General features: G+C 37.7%; 2 protein-coding genes and 2 long non-coding RNA genes across 4 annotated transcripts; 1 reads left to right on the top strand and 3 right to left on the bottom strand.

Annotated features, from left to right (window-relative positions):
• Positions 1 to 2,565: 2,565 nt before the first annotated feature.
• LOC127988369 (uncharacterized) lies at positions 2,566 to 19,041 on the bottom strand. Its single transcript, XR_008161626.1, has 3 exons — positions 18,881 to 19,041; positions 6,937 to 7,102; positions 2,566 to 3,339 (listed from the first exon to the last, which is right to left on the bottom strand). It is a non-coding gene; the product is annotated as an uncharacterized LOC127988369 (long non-coding RNA).
• Positions 9,620 to 10,916, bottom strand: LOC127988373 (uncharacterized). Its single transcript, XR_008161629.1, has 3 exons — positions 10,537 to 10,916; positions 10,380 to 10,445; positions 9,620 to 9,696 (listed from the first exon to the last, which is right to left on the bottom strand). It is a non-coding gene; the product is annotated as an uncharacterized LOC127988373 (long non-coding RNA).
• On the top strand, positions 10,944 to 13,156 carry LOC127988356 (uncharacterized). Its single transcript, XM_052591091.1, has 3 exons — positions 10,944 to 11,645; positions 11,840 to 11,957; positions 12,229 to 13,156. Exons 1-3 carry the CDS (start codon positions 11,056 to 11,058, stop codon positions 12,988 to 12,990), a joined length of 1,470 nt encoding a protein of 489 aa, XP_052447051.1. The 5' UTR covers positions 10,944 to 11,055; the 3' UTR covers positions 12,991 to 13,156.
• LOC127988357 (uncharacterized) lies at positions 13,248 to 16,251 on the bottom strand. The gene is made up of 4 exons (XM_052591093.1): positions 16,104 to 16,251; positions 15,179 to 15,373; positions 15,008 to 15,087; positions 13,248 to 14,517 (listed from the first exon to the last, which is right to left on the bottom strand). Exons 1-4 carry the CDS (start codon positions 16,131 to 16,133, stop codon positions 13,548 to 13,550), a joined length of 1,275 nt encoding a protein of 424 aa, XP_052447053.1. The 5' UTR covers positions 16,134 to 16,251; the 3' UTR covers positions 13,248 to 13,547.
• Positions 19,042 to 19,443: the final 402 nt, after the last annotated feature.

Genomic DNA, 19,443 nt, shown 5'->3' with positions numbered 1-19,443 from the left:
TTCAAATAGTTTTCAAATAATATTAATCATTTTATAATTTTCTCATTGTCGTTGATCACACGATGTATAAGGCCATAAAAATATAATATTTTCTGTAAATAGTGTCTTGTATAGCTGGAAATAATAATCTTGTTGAAATGACAGTGATGTATGTGTGTGTCTGTGTATGACTCAATTCTTAAATACTATTAATATTCTCACTCTATTTTAATAATATAATTTCATGGTGGCAGAATTTACACATCAGACAACTAGAAATAAATAAAAAGCAATTATATCACAAGATGTTGCAGGTTTTATGTGTGTGTATATATGTATATGTGTGTGTGTGTGTGTATATATATATATATATATATATATATATATATATATATATGTGTGTGTGTGTGTGTGTGTGTGTGTGTGTGTGTGTATATATACAGTATTGTTCAAAATAATAGCAGTACAATGTGACTAACCAGAATAATCAAGGTTTTTCGTATATTTTTTTATTGCTACGTGGCAAACAAGTTACCAGTAGGTTCAGTAGATTCTCAGAAAACAAATGAGACCCAGCATTCATGATATGCACGCTCTTAAGGCTGTGCAATTGGGCAATTAGTTGAATTAGTTGAAAGGGGTGTGCTCAAAAAAATAGCAGTGTGGCATTCAATCACTGAGGTCATCAATTTTGTGAAGAAACAGGTGTGAATCAGGTGGCCCCTATTTAAGGATGAAGCCAACACTTGTTGAACATGCATTTGAAAGCTGAGGAAAATGGGTCGTTCAAGACATTGTTCAGAAGAACAGCGTACTTTGATTAAAAAGTTGATTAGAGAGGGGAAAACCTATAAAGAGGTGCAAAAAATGATAGGCTGTTCAGCTAAAATGATCTCCAATGCCTTAAAATGGAGAGCAAAACCAGAGAGACGTGGAAGAAAACGGAAGACAACCATCAAAATGGATAGAAGAATAACCAGAATGGCAAAGGCTCAGCCAATGATCACCTCCAGGATGATCAAAGACAGTCTGGAGTTACCTGTAAGTACTGTGACAGTTAGAAGACGTCTGTGTGAAGCTAATCTATTTTCAAGAATCCCCCGCAAAGTCCCTCTGTTAAAAAAAAGGCATGTGCAGAAGAGGTTACAATTTGCCAAAGAACACATCAACTGGCCTAAAGAGAAATGGAGGAACATTTTGTGGACTGATGAGAGTAAAATTGTTCTTTTTGGGTCCAAGGGCCACAGGCAGTTTGTGAGACGACCCCCAAACTCTGAATTCAAGCCACAGTACACAGTGAAGACAGTGAAGCATGGAGGTGCAAGCATCATGATATGGGCATGTTTCTCCTACTATGGTGTTGGGCCTATTTATCGCATACCAGGGATCATGGATCAGTTTGCATATGTTAAAATACTTGAAGAGGTCATGTTGCCTTATGCTGAAGAGGACATGCCCTTGAAATGGTTGTTTCAACAAGACAATGACCCAAAACACACTAGTAAACGGGCAAAGTCTTGGTTCCAAACCAACAAAATTAATGTTATGGAGTGGCCAGCCCAATCTCCAGACCTTAATCCAATTGAGAACTTGTGGGGTGATATCAAAAATGCTGTTTCTGAAGCAAAACCAAGAAATGTGAATGAATTGTGGAATGTTGTTAAAGAATCATGGAGTGGAATAACAGCTGAGAGGTGCCACAAGTTGGTTGACTCCATGCCACACAGATGTCAAGCAGTTTTAAAAAACTGTGGTCATACAACTAAATATTAGTTTAGTGATTCACAGGATTGCTAAATCCCAGAAAAAAAAAAAATGTTTGTACAAAATAGTTTTGAGTTTGTACAGTCAAAGGTAGACACTGCTATTTTTTTGAACACACCCCTTTCAACTAATTGCCCAATTGCACAGCCTTAAGAGTGTGCATATCATGAATGCTGGGTCTTGTTTGTTTTCTGACAATCTACTGAACCTACTGGTAACTTGTTTGCCACGTAGCAATAAAAAATATACTAAAAACCTTGATTATTCTGGTTAGTCACATTGTACTGCTATTATTTTGAACAATACTGTATATATATATATATATATATATATATATATATATATATATATATATATATATATATATATATATATATATACACTGTAAAAAATGTACCGTAAAATTTACAGTAACTTACTGGCAACAATTAGCCAGTAAGTTACTGTGAATACATTTTACAGTAAGGGTACTGTAATTCTATTTACAGTATTTTATGTATACACTGTGAAATCAAAAACAATTAAATACTGTGATTTTAGTTGTATTTACAGTAACTTACTGGCTAATTGTTGCCAGTAAGTTACTGTGAATATGTTTTACAGTAAGGGTACTGTACTTCCATTTACAGTATTTTATGTATACACTGTGAAATCAAAAACAATTAAATACTGTGATTTTAGTTGTATTTACAGTAACTTACTGGCTAATTGTTGCCAGTAAGTTACTGTAAATACGTTTTACAGTAAGGGTACTGTACTTCCATTTACAGTATTTTGTGTATTCACTGTAAAATAAAAAAAACAATGAAACACTGATTTTAGTTGTATTTACATACAAAAAACAGTTAAGCACTGTTTTTATGTATTGTATGCAATACAGTACTATAAGCAGTAGATAACAGTTAATCACTGTAAATTCAGTTTCTCACTGTACAATTTAAATACTGTATCACTGTGATTTAATATTAGCCATCATTAAAAGAATCACCCATATTCTAAAACCCTGCAATCAACTGCAGACAATAAGAAAATTGTTAACAGTTATTTATTTAAAAACATTTGGTGAACAGGAATGACAAAACAGGTACAACATAAAGGGATAATTGACATTGGACAACATGCCATTATGCCATCCAAAGTTAACGAACATTCTGTGTTTGTAATTTTTAATGGCGTGAAGTCTATTATCTGCGTATTCTACTGTTGCTAAATTTAATTACTGACTAAAGAAAATTTTACAAAACGAGGCTATTTCATTACAAGTTTTGTAAAGTTACAGAGCAAACTGTTACTAGTTCATTCACTAGTTCCACATGACTGGTTGCTATGGCAGAACAATAACGCAAATTGATACAACACGGTCAAAAAATTTAACTACTTTGAAGCTGTGCAAATAACTGATTATTACCACATTCTAAAGAGTAATAAATAACACTATGGCAATACTGAAATAAAATAAAATATTGAACATTAAAAAAAAATTTAAATATTTAACATTTGCATGAACATTTAAAACAGAAAGGAAAATAAACTTCCCCTGCCACTATGGCCTCTTGCATGCCCTGACCTTGGAGACCTAGAATCCTAGTTGGAGCCCTGAAATTAAAGAAGAAAACACATTAGATCAGCTGAATGGTTTCGAAAATGGTAAAACTCAACTGTTTAACTCTGGGGGAGTTGTAAAATGAGCCTATTTCCAAAAAAAGTGGAGTGTTCTTTTAACAAATACAACTTTTTATTTTAATAATGTAGGCTACTAGTAAATAGTGAAATGAACATTTAGAAAGATTTATAAATGCTGTAGAAGTGCAGTTTATTATTAGTTAATGTTAACTAATGTAGTTAACCAGTTTAATAAATGGAACCATATTGTAAAGTGTTACCAATTTGTTATACACCGATTCAGACGACTCACGAGTTCAGTGTTGGACAGATCAGTTGTTTTAACCATTCATTAAATGTAATCGGTTCAAAAGAGTCATTAGTTTGAGGATCGGACGTGTCAGTAGCGGACTATGGCACGCTTTTTATTATCCCGGGAGTTTAGGACATTGCACAAGATTTTTGTCAACACAGGAAACATTTCATCACTGGATAGTTTTTTGTTTGTTTGTTGAAAGTGTTTTTATTTCAGCTGATGCGGAACAATTTTCAGAGTACATAAGGCAACGTTTTCTTTAGCACAATTCACACCCAGCGGTAATTCAGGGGAAACAAAATCTCTGAATGCTCGACATGAACTTCGGTCTTCCGATCTTTTACCATCATGTCAATTCTCAATTGATTTTGATTAATATTTAGATTTACATTTATGCATTTAGCAGACGCTTTTATCCAAAGCGACTTGCAGTGCATTCAGGCTAACATTTATTTCCTAACATGTGTTCCCCTGGGAATTGAACCCATAACCTTTTGCGCTGCTAATGCAATGCTCTACAACACTGAGCCACAGGAACATGCCTGAGGGAGCGAGAGAGAGCAAGACAGTTTGACGACTGTGAGAGTGCGTGCGCGGCCAGGGCTCTCTGCTCGTTCTATCAGTAACATGCGCCCTGTCACAAGTGCAGCAGTCATCTACATCACACCATTCAAATGGCTTTGGCGGGACAAAAATTCATTTTGGCGGCTGAGAGAAATGGAGGGTGAGTTAATCATTTTCTTTTAACACTATTTTTTTTTTTTTTTTAATTGAATAATGAAACGCAATGTGGCAGGCAGCCGGTGTTGATTCTGTGGCACACCACCACGAATTAGTCTATGTGTGGGAAACACGGATTTTCAAGTTTTATGGCTTTATGTTAATAGGGCTGGGCAAAAAGAAATTGATTATCGATTAATCGTTTTTTAAAATGTGGTCGATTCAAAATCGATTATTAGGGACAACGAATCGATTTTTTTCCATATTCAGGGCTCTAATTGCGACGTGGTATTATGCGCATCATTTTAAACATTCCCGTTGGTCTCCCACTTATAATGCGGTAAATTCCTGCAAACACTGCTTCACTTTAGCCTGTAGGTTGAGTATATTAATCCACACAGATTCTAAAAAAAAATCATCACAGAAATTCAGGCCCTGATATTTATCTATCACCCAAAAGCCGGTATTAGTTTTCCTACACTGTTCATAGGCTTGCAGCCTCCATGTTACAGCTAATGCTGTGAAATTTTATGTATGTAAATGATGTTTGATCAAGGCAAGCGACTGTTCTGACTTGCATAAAAATCCTCTCTATTCATTTGAAATATAGAGTTGGGTTCTGTTTTAATGTACCCAAGTGTACCTAAAATAAAAAGAGTTTAATATACAGGTTTGTGGCTCTTAATTTCTTATTATTAATTTAAAATCAAGAATCGAAAGCTTGCGAATCGAAATTGAATTGGAACATCTGAATCGATAAGGTTTTAATGGTATTACTACTCTTACCGATACGGCTTCGATCGATCGATCCGATACTGAAGGTCTACTACTGTTCAGGCATGGTCTAAACAGAATTCTAGTAAAGCAATCAAATGTAAAATAACGCTGCATAGTTTATCATAGATAGATTAATGCTTATTAAAGCTGAAGTTATTCATTTAAGCCTTTTTTTTGTTAATTCACAGTAATGGTGCAATCATCAGCATGTTTATTAGACACTGACCCTTTAAGACCGAGTGCAGATCTAATAGGCGACTGATGCGCTATATTTTCTGACAACTATTTCCATACCTATGTCCATTTTAGACATATTTTTGTGTACATTTGCTAGTTTAGACGTGCACATGAAACTGAAAGTATAATTTGCTCATCTCGTTGCGTGCGCCGCCTTGGGAACAGCATCTCATGAGCATATTTTTGTGCTATTAATAGCTCTTTTTATTATTAAAAGCGTCCCGCAATTTAGCAACAGTAGCTAGACTGCATTTTACAACAATCACTGAATGCTGAATCTGATTCTGTCGTTACGTTTAAGTTGTAGGGAAAAATGAGAGCGTAGCCTACTGCTGCAAAGGGAATTAAGTTGCGCTATACAGAATGCAGCTATAGTTTTTAATGGTTTTACCTCAAATATATTATTATTATTATAATCTTTGGAAGCCAAAATCTAAAATAAAATCAGAGTAATTAAAAATCTATGTTTGAATGTTTAGTTCTGTCCTCCAACGTCACTCATTAGGGCTGTCATGTGCCCACTGTGGAGATCTCTCTCTCTCGGACTGCGAATAGCAAAAATGCATCACAGACAAATGGTTTAATATTATGGTATATAGAAAAGGTTGGCGAAATAAAACATCTTTATAGCAATAATAACATTACGTGTATTTTTCCAAGTACCGACAGCAGAACCGATAACGTCCGAGCTTATCGATACAGCGGTCTTTCAAAATTCAGCCCCGGGGCCCGTTTAATACCAGCTTTCGGTACCCACCCCTACCCAGCCCTATATGTTAATGGAATATTTTATGAATGAAGGCGTGTATCACTGATATTAGTAATATAGCTACTGATGTCTCGATGAAAATGTTTAAGAATCAGTATCAGTTTTGCAAAAATGAGAATCAATTAAAATAAAATAAAAATCTATATTTTTTTACCCATCCCTAATAAATAAGGTAACAATTTATGTTTTACTTACATATATGATTTAGTCAATCAAGAGCAATCAACAAGTCTTTCTCTCTCGTCAGTTAACGTTGATAAGCTACATTGTCTTGTTTGACTTTCTTTGCCATTTACATCTGACTGAACTACAAACTTTCCAATGACGTTTGGATCAATGGATGCGCTCGACTAGCTCACGCGTCTGTCCCGCTGCACGCTCAAGCCACAGCACGTTTTTCTCTTATCAGCTCGCGCACCAAAGCAATGTGTGTTACTATATTTCGTTTAATATTTCACTAGTAAGATAGATTTACTTCATATACTGCCTTTTTTATCCCCATTATACCCTCTGTTGTCAGTGTTTCTTTTTCCAAACACAAACACTATTTACATGCCTGGTATCGGTTGTTGGTATCGGAGTAAAAAAAAAATCATTTTTACGAGTACGAGAACATTGAGCTTAGTATCGGCCCGATATCGATACCAGTATTGGTGCATTCCTAATAATAATTATTATTACTATCAAATTATGATTAATTATATTAAACCCACAGATACCTATATTATTAATTGTATTATAATTATTATTAAAGCTATTATCAGAACCTCACCTGTATCTAGTCAGTTAGCAAATAGAACTCCGTGAAGTCCCTGATGAAGGAGATGACATGGGGGTTCATGTATGAAGTCTTCCGCTTCACCACTCTCCCAGTCGTCTTGCTCATCTGCTCCTTGGCAGTGCACTTGTTGGAGTCAGGATTAATCCTGACTAAAAACCTATGAACATGAGTATAGGAATTAGGCGATGGGACAATATGCGCACATTAATGAATAACTGTAAGTGCAGTGAGCAATGTAGAATCATACATAAAGGCCAGCTGACAGAGGCATTTCACATCTCAACAGGAGTTAGTCAAGGCTGTCTACTTTCTCGATTACCATTCCTCTTCGAAGGTCGACTACATCATGCGGCCGACTAGGTCATGCGGCAAGCCACTGACAACAGTCGCAATGGGATCCAATGGACCCCATTTACACAACTGGACGACCTAGACTTTGCAGATTATATCACATTACTGTCCCAAAAACACCAACAAATGTAAGAGAAACTGAGAGGGGTAGAACAGAAGTCAGCTGAGACAGGTCTCCACATTAGCACAACGACCAAAGTGCAAACAGAAAGACACTGGCCAGCTTGATGGTTAACCACAAGAATGGGAAAGGCAAGAGCTGCATTTGACACTCAAGACCAAACTACGGCTATTCGACTCAAGCATTAACACCATACTCCTTTAAAGATCTGAGACGTGGAAAACAACAAAGAACCTCCTGAACAAGCTACAATTCTTCAACCAGAAGATATATTCTCAACATCAGATGGCCTGAAAAAAAAAAATGAAGAATTAAGAGCTTAATTACTCCCAAAAGGTTTTATGTAAAAAATATAGTGTGTACATGCCCAACAGTCCTCCTAAAGCATTCAAGTTGTTAGGAGGCTTCAACCTACACTATTTAGATACTCAGATACTTTACATAATAGGGCTGGGCCATAAAACATTAACAATATGTATCGCGATAGACATGTAATCAATATCAATAAAAAATGCGTTCGATAAAACGTTCGATTTTGTTTTTTTTCTTTGCATGAACAAAGGCACTCACTCTCTGGTAACCTAGCAACATAGGGAGTAACACACTACCAGCCAATCATGTAACAGTTTAGTTGCACCATATCGTTGTCTCGTGTTGGATTCTTCAATAACAGAACCGGCGTGGAGTGATAAGTGGAAAGCCTTGTTTGATCGGTGAGTGATGTAGATAAGATGACTGACTGCTGCAAGTATCCCAGAGTGCAGTCTGGACGATGGGGCGGGGCGACACGTTGACACGTGTCGCCCCGCCCACCTCAGCGGTTATTGGTTTATGATTAAGATGAGCTTATTGGTGTACAGATGAGTGACGATTTTACAGCTTATTGGTATAGAGAATTATGACGCTATTAGCAGGATTGGAATGCGGAAGTAGACACTAAGATGAATAAACGTTTAATATAAATTAAAAAGTGAATATACATGTTGTGTTTTTGCATTTATTGTTGCATTTCCACAACATCCCGTATAAATACAAAGAGTTTTGGATTACGACGAACAGAATAAAAATAAATGGTCTACTCCCTCAATGGCTGTAGTGTAGACGCTACCTCGGCATTACTCGCTGGTTTGAAAATGACACGGCAATATTATGCGAAGTATGGTTATGTAGATAGTCATGGAGTACCTTGATTTATATATTCAAATAATATATACATACATATATGTGTGTGTGTGTATATATATATATATATATGTGTGTGTGTGTGTGTGTGTAACAAATTGTCACCAGTCTCTGCACGTCACCAATAATATTCTGAACATTCCCTTGGCCCCTACGAAAATTTACTATGGTTCTGCTACAGTAACTATAGTAAAACTATGGTGTTTTTATAATTACAGCTCACAGTAATTAATGTGCCAACAAATATTTTTACTACAATAAATCCATGGTTACTTTTTGCAAGGAAGGAACTATACAGGTTCTAAAGAACTTGCCCCAAAACACTTGTTACTTTCTGTTATTTGTTTTCTGAACTGCACTACTGAAAACCTCATTAATCCTCACAATCCTGTCACAACTAAACTAAGAATCCATTATGAGCAATGCATAGCAAATCATGTTATCATCAAATATGAGAAACCTTAAAGAATGATAGACTGATGTAAATGACTGAAACCTGTTGTCATGCACGTGTTTTCCATAGCTTTTTTATTAAAACATTATACAGTGCAAAGTTTAACTTTAAATTACATCAATTAATAATCAAAACCGGTTGATCTCAGCCCATTCTCTATTTCCCTTCAATGAACTTAACACAAATGTGTTTCATGCCGCAAAAAAAAAAAAAAAAAAAAAAAAAAACAGTCCTTGGAACAAAATCCTGTGTAAACAAAAGCCCAGAAGATCACCACGCCGGTCTCTTCCCTTTACCCTGGTGGGTTAAAGCATTCCCTGATGCTGTACATCCGTCTGAACTCGTTCCGGTCAGGAGACAGGAGGACAATTCTTCCAGTTGGCCACAACTTATAGTGTAAAGACAAATTACAGGAAAGATAATAATAATAATAATACAAAAAAAGTTTAACAGCCTTCTACTACAAAATTCAATTGGAGAATGAGCATTAAACGGGGAAATCTTACTGTCTAGCCAGGCAAACTGTGCCGCTTTACGAAAAACTTCGGAGCACATCCCGAAACCATCTGCAAAGCAGAGAAAGTGTCAAATATGCAGAGTCACCAGCCGACAAAATAACTTCCCTGAGGATTTCCAGTGGAAGCTGTTGAATCAAAAACATACATAGGTTTATTTATATATGTATATAAAAGTTATTAAACATTATATAAACACTGAATACAGACAACCTTGCTTTAAAACTCTCATTAAAAACTCTATAGATTGTTGTCACAACTGCATACTCATTCTTTTATAATAACACTAATAAAATGTTAATATATACAGTACTGTGCAGAAGTATTAGTGTTAGTATTTTCACATTGAAAAAAAACTGTTTTAAGCCAATTATTTATATCTTTTGCTGTTGTGTGTCAGTAGGATATATTAGTTTACATTTCCACACATTCATTTTGCCATTAATTGTAATAATCCAGTGAGATATTTGTATATATTTGTATGCATGATCCACATGAAGATCTTTTACATTGAATATAAATATTTCTATCTTATATGGTGAACAAAATCCACATTAGATCGCAAACTTTAGTTATTTAAAAAACTTGCTGCTGTCTGAAAATGAATTAAGCTGAATTTTTTTTAAATGTCTTTGATGCTGATGTTAACTGATAGTTATATATTAAATAATCCACAGTATTGACCAATGTAGTACTTGTACATAATACCAATTTCATATCTGAACAACTATGTAGCTGTAATAACTAAAATACCTCTGCATGCACACATATGTAATTATTAGTTCTTAATGAATGTATGTGCACAAATAACCTGCTTTGCTGGACTCTGCCTGAAGACATGGTGAATGGTGAAGTTCCTCCCCTCAGTGGATGAGCTCTAAAAGAACAAATGTCAAGATGTATATTGTATATTGCTAGATATAGTACAGAGTAATGTTTCATGTAGCAACATTCAAACAGCTACATACATTTGCGGAGTAAAGCTGTCCAGGAGAACAGAACACCACCACCTCCTGATCATGTCATCCTGAAAAATAATAATAATAATATACACACAAAAATCATGCATGTCTGTTCAAATAACTTGACAAATGTGATGCCATACCTCTGTAAAATCGAACCTATGAACTAAAGCCATGTACAGAGTGTACTGTTACAATCCACAAAGAACAATAAAATGAGCAATTTATAACAATTATTAACAAAAATTATTCAAATTGAACGTACCATGGATAAATAAATGATCGAACATCGCATTTCATATTATAAGATATTTACACAACCACTTTTACTCACCTCAAGCAATCAACGGAATAGCGTTATTACCATAGACAGTAAAAGAAATGGACACAGCGACCCCATTGGAACTCAATAGGCTATATGCACACGGAGGTGATGACGTACTTCCGCTAAAATCTCAGCCTGCTAAGCCATTTCCGCTCGCGCTGAGGCGATTGTTTACAAAGCGATATAACAGCAACTACAATATGACTAGTAAGAAAACGTTCAAATTTCAGCGAACCATCTATAGTACAGCCGAGCATTGTTGTGTGCCTCTGTGTCAAGCTTCGAGCAAGTACAACAGTTTACTTAGTTTTCATACATTTCCATCTGACGCGGAAATCAGGCGAAAATGGCTTGTAGCTATCCGGAGGGACAAATTCACAGTTACTCCCCATACCCGAGTATGTAGCCGACATTTTAACAAGGATGATGTTCGTGAGCCCTTATCAGAGACGGGGAGGCGGCTATTAAACAAGGGAGCTGTCCCAGCACTGTTTGAGTGGAACAATTTCACCCTTCCCACTTCACGACCGGGGGTGTGGGAGAGGAGAGAGCGTCCGCCTCCGATGACGGAGGATGACGGCGACGCAGGCGAGAAAGCTGATATCCCTATGGACCACGACTACGCTTCGGCTTCAGATCCTGCAGTTGTTGATTTAGCCCTTGATGACAACATGTCTCTCAGAGATGAGATTCTCAAGCTGAGGGAACACGTCGAGAAGCTGACAATGAATCAGCGCTTTGGAATTCATCGTTTTGCTGCCTCAGACAAGGACATACGTTTTTTCACAAGGTAAGATATCAGATTGTTCTGTAGTAACGTTACTTTTGCAACAACAGATATAGTTGTGTGTGTGTGTGTGTGTGTGAGAGAGAGAGGGAGAGAGGAAGGCTAACAGAGTTGTATATTTGAAATGCTTCCAAGTAATATCATAGTATACACTGATATAATATTTAAATGATTATATCTGAATTGTATTTATTTAGATTTGCATCCTATGACCTGCTGATGAGATTCTGGGCCTTAATAGAGCCATCACTGCCAAATATGGTCAGTGTGACACAAGCACAGAGAGGCACCTTTACAGAGCCAAGTTCCACTGTAGTAAGTAGTTATTTACATGGCCCATACAATAAAACTTAAAGGGATAGTTCACTTCAAAATTAAAATTCTGTCATCATATACTCACCCTCAAGTTGTTTCAAACCTGTATGAATTTCTTTCTTCTGCTGAACACAAAGGAAGATATTTTGAAGAAAGAAAGAAATTCACTGAGTATATGATTTTCATTTTGAAGTGAACTAACCCTTTAACAAAGATCAGGGCTAATAGAGGTTGAGAGAAACATAACGCAAATTGTTTTTCTTTTGAACAGACTCGTTTCCTGCAGCCCATTGATGAGATGTTCATGTTTCTCAATTACCTGGCACTGGGTTCAAAACAGCGTGATCTTGCTGACCGGTATGGAGTCCACCAGTCCACAGTCAGTCGGATCATTACAACATGGAGCAACTTTCTGTACACTGTGCTAGGGTCTGTGAGGATCTGGATACCAGAGGAGAAAATAAGGGCACATCTGCCAGCTGAGTTTAAGGACTATGCAGACACTACAGTCATCCTGGACTGCACAGAGCTAAGGTGCCAGTGCCCTTCATCACCTCTTCTCCAAAGTGAAATGTTCTCAGCATACAAGTCCCACTGTACTCTCAAAGGGCTGCTTGGAGTGGCTCCTCATGGGGCGGTCACATTTATTTCTCAACTGTACGCTGGTTCCATCAGTGACAAACAGATCACGCGTGAGTCTGGAATTCTCTCCCTTTTGAGACCTGGAATGGCCATCATGGTCGACCGAGGTTTTCTGGTTGATGACCTTGTACCTTGCAAGATTTATAGGCCAGCATTTCTCTCTGGAAGATCCCAGATGTCTGCCTGTGAGGTCAGGGAGACCCAAGCAATTGCACGCCTCAGGGTGCATGTTGAGCGCCTCATACGGCGTGTTAAGGAACACAAGTTCTTTGACACAGAGATTCCACTTCGGCTTTTTGGCAACATTAATCAGCTGTATACTGTTGCATGTCTTCTGACGAACTATGAAAACGGGCCTCTTGTAAAGGCTTGGGCAAAGAAGCCAGAGTAGCAGCAGTAGAAAAAAATAAAAATTAATAACCTATGACCATTTGTATAACTACTTTCTTTAAATGTACCTTTGTAAATTACTTTGTATAAATTGAATTTTATAATTAATGTTATGTATGCACTGCTGTACATTGCACATACTCTTTGAATAAAGAACTACTGAATTATTTGCATGTTATATGTACTTTACCTCACCAATGCTTTTAAGCCATCTGTAATATAAGAATAATACTTTCATGCACAGTGAATTATTTACTGAATAACATTTATTTAGGGCTCCCAATTTACAAACAACAGTTATAAAATACTATTTTTAGGTAACCAATTATCAAAAAAATTAATCGGAAGAACATGTAACATGTAATTTAATAATAGATTAGTATTAATACAACAAGAAACATAGTAATACAATTAAGAAAAAATATAAAAACTTGAATCAATATATATGTACAAATATTTTGAAATGGATTGAACTAATAAGAGTTACTGCCAGTAAGAGAAATGGAGAAAAGAGAAATTAACAGCACTCTATAAAGAAGTGTGACAGGCAATCAGAATCTAATTATTTAGGGAAGCAAAGAGGTAACAATAAAAATAAAAAAAATCAATTTTTACTTTCATTGTTTTTGTGATTTCATTGTCTCTGGGAATCCTCTGAATAAACATGTCCTCCTGTGTGTAGACAACAAAGTCACACCAGTCTAAACCAGAAATCAACATCTGGCCCTGGATTTGCCAAAAGTAGGAATGAGATTTCCTTAATGTGTGTGTGCCCTCACTGATCTTAATATATGGGCAGTCAACATAGCTTGCAACATTGGGGCATTTAATTTCAACAAGGCCAAACACTGTCTGCCCCTTTGGATCGTACACAATGCCATCAGGTGATGACCCCATCCAGGGTGCATCAGGGTGGATAAGAAAGCCGCAGGGATAGTGGTTAACCTCCCTTACTCTGCAGTACTCCTCTACTGCTGCAGGTTCCATGTCAAGCCCCCTCCTCATGTCGGCAGTCTGATGACTAGGTCTCAGAAGTCTTTTGGCAAGATTTTCAGCAGAGCTCTGTGCCCTGGTGTGACATACCTCTCTGAACTTGGAGGAGGTGATGCGGGGCCGCCTCAGTTGGTGCCACTCGATGCAGGAACTCTGCTCTTTTGTGCTGTTGGCAATTTTGTGTGCGTTCTCTAATGTTGTTTCCAGGGACATCATGTGGTGCTGCTGATGTTCAGTGCAGACAAAAGAGCAGGTAGCGGGTCCCAGCCTGTAACCCTGAAGTGGCAGCTGTGGGGGAGAAGGAGCATCTGTGTGGGGACAGGTTTTTGGAACTCTTTTTGCTGGCATATGATAGGATAACACACTTCCTTCTTGCACTTTTCCAAATGCAGAGTCAACCAGAGGAACATTAATGTCCATAGCCATAGTTGTTATCAGTGGAGCCACATCACTTGGAACATCATGGTAGACTTCATCCACCCTGAGTGTGGAAAGTTCAGGCAGAGCTGAACTGACACCCTTATACAAGTTGCTCCTATGGAAAAAACAAAATAATGTTTTTTTTTTATTTAATTTTTTAAAATGAGCCATAAAGTAAGTTACATATAAGTTGAATGAACAAAATAACAAAAAAAAAAGCTTTATTTATTTAAACATACAATGTATCATATGATGAGATTATTACTTTATCTGAGGTCTCACTGATTACTACAGAAAATGCATTACTACTATATCTGCACTTGAGAGCACTTTGACTCGGCGCAGTAATATCCACAGAAATATCCTTTTAGGAGTGATGATATTACTGCGCCGAGTCAAAGTGCTCCCAAGTGCAAATATAGTAGTGTTCCCAAGTGCTATTCTGCCATACATTATAGTTATCCATTATAGTTATCCAGAGCAATTAAGTGCACGCACTGAGACGAGAGAGGTATGCATCAACTCATCTTAGTTAAGGGAATAACATAGTTTAATATGAAAAAACAGTGGAGTGTTCCTTTAATGATAATAAAAATAATACTAACCTAATGCCTTCCATCAGTTTTCGTTCCTTGGGTCTGGCTGAAAGAATCACCATGTCATTTACAAGACCAGGTTTAACACCCTGCATTTGAACAAAAAAGGTTTTCAATAAACACAAACATCCATAAATAGAAAATTAAGTAGAAAAGTACCCTGTTAAAAACATTAGTTACCATGGATCTTGGCTTATGCCACTTCTGTTCAGTCTCTGTGCAGCTGTGTGTTGGGGGAACAGAGGTGATGCTAAGCTGGCAATAATGTGCAGTCTGGTACAACAGTGCTGCCACATGATTACACACAGCTGTACCTGCCACACAGGTACACTGGCAGCTTTGTAGCTGCACAGGACGGGCATCCCCAAGCACAATCTGAAAATACACAAATCTGTTATAATAGAATAAAAGTGCAGTTTTTTAAAAAGAGAATACATGAGTACAGTGAGAATGTTTAACAAAACAAACAAATTTGAACCATCGACATATAATTATTAACTACTAAAACAATTAATAACTACTAAACAATTTGTATGAGCTAAAATTGTAGCCACAATATTATTTATATTATTATTTATCTCACTTTACTCATCATCCCCAACAGTGGACACAGAACGTGTGTCAATGCAGTGACAAAACGGAACTCAGTTTCTGTGAATCCCAGTGATTAGCGTACATATTTAAATATCGATAAATATTCCAACACACCAGTGTTATTTATGGTATGGTAAATGAAATTTGTCTTTAAAATAACCTTTAGCATTATTAGATGCAATGATTCACAGAAACTTTGATCTGCCAAACGTAACCTGTCTCATGAACCATGAACCATGAACCAATCTGCGCTGAACCTGCAGTATAACTTTCTCTTACGCTTAAGCTGTGAGGCTTTTGGCTTTTCCTCATAGATCTGTAGCACTCAGCCCTAATCGTTACCTCTCCTGTGCTTGAATCCTTGTTTAAAACTGACATTGACAAAGGCGTTAGGAAAATTGGCTGTGATTGACACATAATAGTAAACATAGCCTACGCTGCACCTGCTGCGCTAGCACTAGATAGCATGCATGCTATGGGCATGTAAACACAGAACACGTCCAGATCTTACCTTCAAAATTGTGGATGTAGCTTGACACATACAATTTGAAGCCCTTCTCTTTCTTGGTTGTCGAAGTGTGACATAACTTTTGTATGTTTCGACTCACGTCGTTGACCGTTACCTTTGGGACATCTTGAAGGGACCGAGTGAAAAATGCCATAGTTGTTATTGACGCTATGTGCGCCGTCGACGCCGGATGTAACCTGGCTGGCCGACTTGGAATGCGGAAGTGAGTGTGCATATAGCCTATTGAGACAAATGAAGCCCAGTTTTAGCGTTTTTTAGCACTTCCGTTTCTGACGCGCAGACTCAAACGAAGCTTGACGACGTCAGCAACCTGTCTGACAGATGTAAATCTTCTAGTAGTTGTGCGTGCAAACTGCCATCGTTAATCTTGCAGAGACGGCGAGCTTGAGCGGGGAGTTCTTTGTCGTGAGTGAGCAGGAGTAAGTATTCTGATTAATTATTTTGTATAGTACTTTAAAATGTAACGCCAGTACGCCATATTAAGTTAATTGTCTGCGAGCTTCTCCTCCTGTCTGTACGGTAATGCGACAGAGAGCCGAGTGGTTATGACGCAATCGTTAGCCTATTTTTTACAAAAACTGTTTATACGGGGCCATAATGTAACATAGAAGGTAATGGAGCCCTTTATACATTGTCGTGTATCTTTAGAAATAAATAATGGACAAACAGAGTCTTTAAACGCCTCAGATGTAAAGTTATTCGCTGTCAAAGTGACGCCAAAATGAATGGGAGTCAATGGGAATGCTAACGCAAGTGAAGTTCTGCTAAAAGATGGCAGCCCCCACCCGACTTCAACTTCCGGTCGAGTTCCTTGCCCCTTGGTTATTACTCTGCTGCTGTAGTTGCCACCGTTCTGTTTGTTTCAACACAAACTGCCCCCTGCTGGCTCGGAGGAAAATGTCAAAGGCGGGGAAAACAAATATGGGCGGGGCGACACGTGTCGCTCCGCCTCGAAGTGTCGCCCCGCCCCATCGTCCAGACTGCACTCTGGGGTTACTCGACTGCTGCGCCAATTCTGACAGGCAAGCGCATGTTACTGAGAGAACGAGCAGAGAGAGAAGGAGAGCCCCTCCTCCGGCATCGTGCGCACACTCTCACAGTCTTCAAACTGTCTTGCTATTTCTCCCTTCTTCGTGCATATTAATTAAAATTGATATTACCATCAAAATCAATTGAGAACTGACACAATGATAGGTCGGAAGACCGAAGTTTCACGTGAAGCATTCGGAGATTTTTTTCCCTGAATTACCGCTGGGTGTGAATTGTACTAAAATAACGTTGCCTCATCTTCTCTGAAAAGCGTTCAGCACATTCAGCTGACATAAACCACACTTTAAATAAACGACAAACACTATCCAGTGATGAAATGTGTTCTGTGTTAACACAAATCTTGTGCGATGTCCTAACTACTGGAATAATCACACGTGCTGTCACTGCGTCATGATAGGTGCGCATATTCTCCTGCTTTTTTGTCCTTTGCCAATCACACCTATGAATCAGAGGAAGGTTAAAGGATTAGTTCACCCCAAAATGAAAATTTCCTAATCATTTACTCACCCCAATGCCATCCAAGATATCCACGTCTTTCTTTCTTCAATAGAAAATAAGTTTTTTGAGGAAAACCTTTCAGGATTTTTTTTTTCATATAATGGACTTCAATGGCAAATAACTCAGTTGGTTGCTATTGTTTCCTCAAAAAACTTAATTTCTTTTCCACTGAAGAAAGAAAGAAATTTTCATTTTGAGCAAGTTTAAAATAAAATTTTTTAAATGTAATATATTTTTCTCCTGGTCCTTATTTTAAATAGGTCATAAAAATATCAATAATTATCGATATCGACCAATATGAAACACTTATATTGTGATACAGTATTCAGCCATATCGCCCAGCCCAATTTCATAACATTTTAAATAGGGGTGTCAAAATGTATCGTTTCTACGATGCAGATGAGGACGATACGGTATCGGCTCAGTAATAGACCATAACCGATTATAATGTACTGACACTTTTCTGAAGTCATTTGTCGCGGTAGCATACAATGGCAGAGGGAGGCTAGACGCGAGTAATTAAAGATGCTCCAACTACTTTTAAAGCCTACATCTGGGCACATTTCAGCTTTTATGAACAACCTGGTAAGCACATCCTGCAGAAGACGCACTGTGTGCGCTCATGTCACGCACAAATAGAATATGCAGGAGGTAATACCACTAACTTGATAAACCACATTAGCCGTTTTCACCCCGAGCTGTTAACGCCTGGCAGAGTCTGACCCGATGGTCAAATTACTATTATTCTGTGTTGTTATGCGTGATTATAAATGGATGATCGTAACCTTCAACAGCGGACTCAGCGACGGTTGATGCATGCATCTTTAATGGTAACATAATACACCGATTAATAAACGCTGCTTTTAAATGAATATTTCTTTAAAACAATTTATATGACAGATTTTTCTTTTCTTAATAGCATAAACAAGCTTTACTCCCAACTGGAATGTCACTGTTTGAACAGGCGAGCACACACACGTGCGCACACATCACTCTTGAAGAAAAATGTCAAATTGAGAATGCGGTGCATCGCGATGCATTGTGATATCGAATTGAACTGAATCGATGACATGATAATCGTAATCGAACCGAACCGTGAGACCAGTGTCAGTTCACAGCCCTAATTTTAAAGGGAGAAGATGATTTTGAACAGCTTTTCAATTGTCAATTTGCTTTTACACTGCAATCAAACTATTTAAGATAAAAAATACCTCTGAACAAACTCCAGTGTTGTGCTGGCTTCCACCTGATACTCTAGGTTGAATACATAGTAACAGGCGAAGAGAGCGGCCAAGGCAGTGGTGAAGTCTGCCATGTGAGCACCAGGTGGGATTACGACCCTCCCCTCGATCGACAGCATCCATTTTTTTGCAGTCAGTATTGTCTCTCCTAAGTAAAGACAAGAGTCATCACAAAAATTTCATAGCAATACATTCTATAAAAGATTTTCTCCACATAAATTATTGTAAAAACAGGGCAAGGAGCATACATATCTTCGAAGCAGTGCATTAAAGGGTTAGTTCAGCCAAAAAGGAAAATTATGTCATTAATGACTCACCCTCATGTCATTCCAAACCCATAAGGGGTGGGGGGGGGGGGGGATAGCGTGTTTCATTTTGTTTCATATTGTCTCGCCACCATGCTAGTGGATCTGCCGTAGAGTCAATTGGTTGATCTTGGAGATAGCGGGTTAACTCCGTGTCAGCGCGCGCTCTGATCGGTAAAGGGGCAGAGATTTCAGACCTCCGTTTATTAAGGAGATCGGTCATAAAAC

This window comes from Carassius gibelio, chromosome B22 (genome assembly GCF_023724105.1).
Source record: "Carassius gibelio isolate Cgi1373 ecotype wild population from Czech Republic chromosome B22, carGib1.2-hapl.c, whole genome shotgun sequence".
Taxonomy (NCBI): domain Eukaryota; kingdom Metazoa; phylum Chordata; class Actinopteri; order Cypriniformes; family Cyprinidae; genus Carassius; species Carassius gibelio.
Note: the sequence above shows the minus strand (reverse complement) of the source record. Positions and strands in the feature narration are given on the sequence as shown.